The 7,500-nt window shown below is 42.1% G+C and overlaps 1 protein-coding gene across 1 annotated transcript in view; it reads left to right on the top strand.

The window, feature by feature from the left end:
* The first annotated feature begins 5,998 nt into the window (after positions 1-5,998).
* Positions 5,999-7,500, top strand: part of LOC113636612 (A-kinase anchor protein 13-like) — a 30,838-nt gene continuing 29,336 nt past the window's right edge. Inside the window, exon 1 of the mRNA XM_047802527.1 lies at positions 5,999-6,142. Coding sequence (XP_047658483.1) covers positions 6,047-6,142 — 96 coding nt within the window. The 5' untranslated portion in view covers positions 5,999-6,046. The remainder of the gene's footprint in view (positions 6,143-7,500) is intronic.

Genomic DNA, 7,500 nt, shown 5'->3' with positions numbered 1-7,500 from the left:
GTAGTTCCTGTTACTGTAGTTACTGTAGTTACTGTTACTGTAGTTACTGTAGTTCCTGTTACTGTAGTTCCTGTTACTGTAGTTACTGTTACTGTAGTTATTGTAGTTCCTGTTACTGTAGTTACTGTTACTGTAGTTACTGTAGTTACTGTTACTGTAGTTACTGCAGTTACTGTTACTGTAGTTCCTGTTACTGTAGTTCCTGTAGTTCCTGTTACTGTAGTTCCTGTTACTGTATTTACTGTTACTGTAGTTACTGTTACTGTAGTTACTGTAGTTACTGTTACTGTAGTTACTGTAGTTCCTGTTACTGTAGTTCCTGTTACTGTAGTTCCTGTAGTTCCTGTTACTGTAGTTCCTGTTACTGTAGTTCCTGTTACTGTAGTTACTGTAGTTCCTGTTACTGTAGTTCCTGTTACTGTAGTTCCTGTAGTTCCTGTTACTGTAGTTCCTGTAGTTCCTGTTACTGTAGTTCCTGTTACTGTATTTACTGTTACTGTAGTTACTGTTACTGTAGTTACTGTAGTTACTGTTACTGTAGTTACTGTAGTTATTGTAGTTCCTGTTACTGTAGTTACTGTTACTGTAGTTACTGTTACTGTAGTTACTGTAATTACTGTTACTGTAGTTACTGTAGTTCCTGTTACTGTAGTTACTGTTACTGTAGTTCCTATAGTTCCTGTTACTGTAGTTCCTGTTACTGTAGTTACTGTAGTTACTGTTACTGTAGTTACTGTAGTTCCTGTTACTGTAGTTACTGTTACTGTAGTTCCTATAGTTCCTGTTACTGTAGTTCCTGTTACTGTAGTTACTGTAGTTACTGTTACTGTAGTTACTGTTACTGTAGTTATTGTAGTTCCTGTTACTGTAGTTACTGTACTGTAGTTACTGTAGTTCCTGTTACTGTAGTTCCTGTTACTGTAGTTCCTGTTACTGTAGTTCCTGTTACTGTAGTTACTGTAGTTACTGTTACTGTAGTTACTGTAGTTCCTGTTACTGTAGTTCCTGTTACTGTAGTTACTGTTACTGTAGTTATTGTAGTTCCTGTTACTGTAGTTACTGTTACTGTAGTTACTGTAGTTACTGTTACTGTAGTTACTGCAGTTACTGTTACTGTAGTTCCTGTTACTGTAGTTCCTGTAGTTCCTGTTACTGTAGTTCCTGTTACTGTATTTACTGTTACTGTAGTTACTGTTACTGTAGTTACTGTAGTTACTGTTACTGTAGTTACTGTAGTTCCTGTTACTGTAGTTCCTGTTACTGTAGTTCCTGTAGTTCCTGTTACTGTAGTTCCTGTTACTGTAGTTACTGTAGTTCCTGTTACTGTAGTTCCTGTTACTGTAGTTCCTGTAGTTCCTGTTACTGTAGTTCCTGTAGTTCCTGTTACTGTAGTTCCTGTTACTGTATTTACTGTTACTGTAGTTACTGTTACTGTAGTTACTGTAGTTACTGTTACTGTAGTTACTGTAGTTACTGTAGTTCCTGTTACTGTAGTTCCTGTAGTTCCTGTTACTGTAGTTCCTGTTACTGTATTTACTGTTACTGTAGTTACTGTTACTGTAGTTACTGTAGTTACTGTTACTGTAGTTACTGTAGTTACTGTAGTTCCTGTTACTGTAGTTCCTGTTACTGTAGTTCCTGTAGTTCCTGTTACTGTAGTTCCTGTAGTTCCTGTTACTGTAGTTCCTGTTACTGTAGTTACTGTAGTTCCTGTTACTGTAGTTCCTGTTACTGTAGTTCCTGTAGTTCCTGTTACTGTAGTTCCTGTAGTTCCTGTTACTGTAGTTCCTGTTACTGTAGTTCCTGTAGTTCCTGTTACTGTAGTTCCTGTAGTTCCTGTTACTGTAGTTCCTGTTACTGTAGTTCCTGTAGTTCCTGTTACTGTAGTTCCTGTTACTGTAGTTCCTGTAGTTCCTGTTACTGTAGTTCCTGTAGTTCCTGTTACTGTAGTTCCTGTAGTTCCTGTTACTGTAGTTCCTGTAGTTCCTGTTACTGTAGTACTGCAGCTTCTTTAGGCTAAAGCTCATTCTTTAACAAAAAGTAAATTAAGATTAATATTTTTTCCCGAATGACTGAATAAAGAGCAAATAACTGAACACTCGGCTCTTCTTGTTTTGGTAACAGGAAACGTTCTAAAGTAGCTAACAGTCGGATCGGTCGAGCTCAAAATATTTTTATTGTTTATTTCATTCATCATTTAACATTTTTTTCATCTGATGTGATCATTGCATTGTTTTTGTTGTTTTTTTTATTGTGATTAAATTTCACACACATTCCTCAGTACAGCTTCGTATTTTTGATTGGTTATTAATTAAATTAACTAACGATTGTGACGAATATTGTATCGGTAGGTCTTCTGACGTATTCCGATTTATTATTTAGAAAACTATAGATGGATATTATATAAATATATATGGAGTGAATTGGTTATTTAAAAATCCATAGCTCCTGTCAGCCAATCAGCTTTGAGCAGCCATTTTGGACAGTTAGCATAGAGCTAGTGTGGTGGAACCTGAACACTTCCTGTGTGGGATCTTTAGTGTCTTAACGTTTAAATGAAACTGTGGTGAGAGAAACTGTCCGTGTGTCCGTGTGTCTGTGTGTCCGTGTGTCTGTGTGCGTGTGTCTGTGTGCGTGTGTCTGTGTGCGTGTGTCTGTGTGTGCGTGTGTCTGTGTGCGTGTGTCTGTGTGCGTGTGTGTCTGGGTGCGTGTGTGTCTGTGTGCGTGTGTGTCTGGGTGCGTGTGTGTCTGTGTGCGTGTGTCTGTGTGCGTGTGTCTGTGTGCGTGTGTCTGTGTGCGTGTGTCTGTGTGTCTGTGTGCGTGTGTCTGTGTGTGCGTGTGTCTGTGTGTGCGTGTGTCTGTGTGTTTGTGTGTCTGTGTGTTTGTGTGCGTGTGTCTATGTGCGTGCGTGGTGTCTGTGTGTCTGTGTGTGCGTGGTGTGTGTGTGTGTGTGTGTGTGTCTTTTCTACAGTGTGGTATTTTTTGTGGTTTTGCATGATGATGCAGACACGAAATGCAGTTGCTTAGATGGCCGGCCACACACACTGAAACTGAAATAGCACTGTGTGTGTGTTAGTGTGTGTGTTAGTGTGTGTGTGTTACTGTGTGTGATAGTGTGTGTGATAGTGTGTGTTACTGTGTGTGTTAGTGTGTGTGTTAGTGTGTGTCTCTGTGTGTGTTATTGTGTGTGTCTGTGTGTGATAGTGTGTGTTAGTGTGTGTCTCTGTGTGTGTTATTGTGTGTGTCTGTGTGTGATAGTGTGTGTTAGTGTGTGTGTCTGTGTGCGTTAGTGTGTGTCTCTGTGTGTGTTAGTGTGTGTCTGTGTGTGTTATTGTGTGTCTGTGTGTGATAGTGTGTTATTGTTAGCTAACTGATTTCTGCTGCTGATTTTCTCATGCGTTCTTCCAGTGTGAATCAGACGAGCACATTTAGCTGTGTGACACAGCATTCTCTCTCTCTCTCTCTCTCTCTCTCTCTCTCTCTCTCTCTCTCTCTCTCTCTCTCTCTCTCTCTCTCCTTGCCTTACTGTCTTAAACACACAAGTGTTATTGATCAAACGTAACGTGTACGTCTACTGCTGCTGTAGCCTGTGGGTGTGGCCTGTTTCACTTTTGATGGAAGACAGGTGTGTGTGTGTGTGTGTGTGTGTGTGTGTGTGTGTGTGTGTGTGTGTGTGTGTGTGTGTGTGTAAAATTAAATAACACACAGTCTATACTAGCTCCACCCACCAGAGACACCAGCGATGTTTCCTTCATCATGTCTGTGTTCAACATGTTTACGTTTACATTTAGAGACGTCCTTATCCAGAGTGGCTTACATTTACACAACTGAGTGTTAAGGGCCTTGCTCAGGGGCCCAGAAGTGGCCCTGGGATTCGAACTCACGACCTTCCGGTCAGTAGACCGACACCTTAAGCACTGAGCTAGCACGTATTTAACGTGTACGTGTTTAACGTGTTTATTTTTTTCTTATTGTATAATCAATGGTTGACTTCCTGTACACAAATTTACAACTTAATATTAGCATTTTGCTAACAGTGTTAGCTACAAGGTCACACTGTATAATTGGCTAAACATTCTTTAGAAAAGATCTATATATTTATTTATATATTTATTTACTAACTCCTGGTTTACGCTGAACATGATGGTGTCTGATACACGAGACATGCACGAGTGAGCGTTAGGGTTTTTTTGAGTGTGTATTTTTGGCTGAGATTTTCCTCTCAGCAAGGCGAGGCTCAGTGCTCGCTAACAGGTGGGTATCATGATCTGCAGCCAACTGTGACATTTCACAGTCTCTCTCACACACACACACACACACACACACACACACACACACACACACACACACACACACACACACACACACAGAGTGTGTGGTGATTATTTATATGTTATTTATCCATCTAAATTTAACACTGTTTAAAATCTTGCTTATATATATGCTCTTGTAGGCAATGCACTCTGGGTATTTGTGTGTGGGGGTGCGTGTGTGCATGTGTTGTAAGGTGTGTGTGTGTGTGTGTGTGTGTGTGTGTGATATATTTTTCCTTGACTGTGGGTCTGATGTGAAATGTAACTGCATTAATGATCAGAAAGTGGAATCAGTATGTTTTAGTTTTAGATGATGTGTTGTCTGTTTTAGAAGGGAAGTTTTTCCTGGAGGTGGAATATTGTGTATTTATGTTGTGTGTGTGTGTGTGTGTGTGACTGGTACATCAGTTCTGTATGTGAATGTTTTCAATCTGATGCATGGAGGAGTCTGTGTGTGTGTGTGTGTGTGTGTGATAGAGAGGAGTCTGATGTGTGTGTGTGTGTGTGTGTGTGTGTGTGAGAGAGAGAGGAGTCTGATGTGTGTGTGTGTGTGTGTGTGTGTGTGTGTGTGTGTGTGTGTGTGTGTGTGTGTGTGTGAGGAGTCTGATGTGTGTGTGTGTGTGTGTGAGAGGAGTCTGATGTGTGTGTGTGTGTGTGTGTGTGTGTGTGAGAGAGAGGAGTCTGATGTGTGTGTGTGTGAGAGAGAGAGGAGTCTGATGTGTGTGTGTGTGAGAGAGAGAGAGAGAGAGGAGTCTGATGTGTGTGTGTGTGAGAGAGAGAGAGAGGAGTCTGATGTGTGTGTGTGTGTGTGTGTGTGTGTGTGTGTGTGTGTGTGTGAGAGGAGTCTGATGTGTGTGTGTGTGTGTGTGTGTGTGTGTGTGTGTGTGTGTGTGTGTGTATGAGAGAGAGGAGTCTGATGTGTGTGTGTGTGTGTGTGTGTGTGTGTGTGTGTGTGTGAGAGGAGTCTGATGTGTGTGTGTGTGTGTGTGTGTGTGAGAGAGAGGTGTCTGTTGTGTGTGTGTGTGTGTGTGTGTGTGTGAGAGAGAGAGGAGTCTGATGTGTGTGTGTGTGTGTGTGTGTGTGTGTGTGTGTGTGTGAGAGAGAGGAGTCTGATGTGTGTGTGTGTGTGTGTGTGTGAGAGAGAGAGAGAGAGGAGTCTGATGTGTGTGTGTGTCTGTGTGTGTCTGTGTGTGTGTCTCTGTGTGTGTGTGTGTGTGTGTGTGTGTGTGTGTGTGTATGAGAGAGAGGAGTCTGATGTGTGTGTGTGTGTGTGTGTGTGTGTGTGTGTGTGTGTGTGTGTGTGTGAGTGAGAGGTGTCTTTTGTGTGTGTGTGTGTGTGTGTATGAGAGAGAGGAGTCTGATGTGTGTGTGTGTGTGTGTGTGTGTGTGTGTGTGTGTGTGTGTGTGTGTGTTTGAGAGAGTGGAGTCTGTTGTGTGTGTGTGTGTGTGTGTGTGTGTGTGTGTGTGTGTGTGTGAGTGAGAGGAGTCTGATGTGTGTGTGTGTGTGTGTGTATGAGAGAGAGGAGTCTGATGTGTGTGTGTGTGTGTGTGTGTGTGTGTGTGTGAGTGAGAGGAGTCTGATGTGTGTGTGTGTGTGTGTGTATGAGAGAGAGGAGTCTGATGTGTGTGTGTGTGTGTGTGTGTGTGTGTGTGTGTGTGTGTGTGTGTGTGTGTGAGAGAGAGAGGAGTCTGATGTGTAGACTGAAATGATGATGTGATGAAACTAATATAAAATGTCACCCTTCCTCAGAACCAACAGTTCACCTTGTATTGGTTTCTCCACAGTGACTGATGCCATGAAGCTAAATCCAAAGCAAGCGCCGTTATATGTAAGTGTCACTAATTACTTCCTGTGTAACAAAACAGTTCATTAAAACTATGTGAAAACTACAGAATCGTAGTCACACTCAAACTCACACTCAAACTCACACTCAAACTCACACTCAAACTCACACTCAAACTCACACTCAAACTCACACTCAAACACTCAAACTCACACTCAAACTCACACTCAAACTCACACTCACACTCACACTCAAACTCACACTCACACTCACACTCAAACACTCACACTCACACTCACACTCAAACTCACACTCATACTCACACTCACACTCACACTCACACTCATACTCATACTCATACTCACACTCAAACTAAAACTCACACTCACACTCACACTCACACTCACACTCAAACACTCACACTCACACTCACACTCACACTCACACTCATACTCATACTCACACTCAAACTAAAACTCACACTCATACTCACACTCACACTCATACTCATACTCATACTCATACTCACACTCACACTCACACTCACACTCAAACACTCACACTCACACTCACACTCACACTCAAACTAAAACTCACACTCACTAAAACTCACACTGAAACTCACACTGAAACTCACACTCATACTCACACTCACACTCATACTCATACTCATACTCATACTCACACTCACACTCACACTCAAACACTCACACTCACACTCACACTCACACTCAAACTAAAACTCACACTCACTAAAACTCACACTGAAACTCACACTGAAACTCACACTCAAACTCGCACTCAAACTCACACTCACACTCACACTCACACTCACACTCACACTCAAACTCACACTCACACTCACACTCAAACTCACACTCAAACTCACACTCAAACTCACACTCACACTCACACTCACACTCACACTCACACTCACACTCAAACTCACACTCACACTCACACTCACACTCAAACTCACACTCACACTCACACTCAAACTTACACTCAAACTCACACTCAAACTCACACTCACACTCACACTCAAACTTACACTCAAACTCACACTCAAACTCAAACTCACACTCAAACTCACACTCAAACTCACACTCACACTCACACTGACACACTCAAACTCAAACTCACACTCACACTCACACTGACACACTCACACTCACACTCAAACTCACACTCACACTGACACACTCACACTCACACTCACACTGACACACTCAAACTCACACTCACACTCACACTGACACACTGACACACTGTCACACTCACACTCAAACTCACACTCACACTGACACACTCACACTCACACTCACACTGACACACTCAAACTCACACTCACACTGACACACTCACACTCAAACTCACACTCACACTCACACTGACACACTCAC

This window comes from Tachysurus fulvidraco, chromosome 17, assembly GCF_022655615.1.
Source record: "Tachysurus fulvidraco isolate hzauxx_2018 chromosome 17, HZAU_PFXX_2.0, whole genome shotgun sequence".
Lineage (NCBI taxonomy): Eukaryota > Metazoa > Chordata > Actinopteri > Siluriformes > Bagridae > Tachysurus > Tachysurus fulvidraco.
This window is presented reverse-complemented; position numbering and strand designations above follow the sequence as displayed.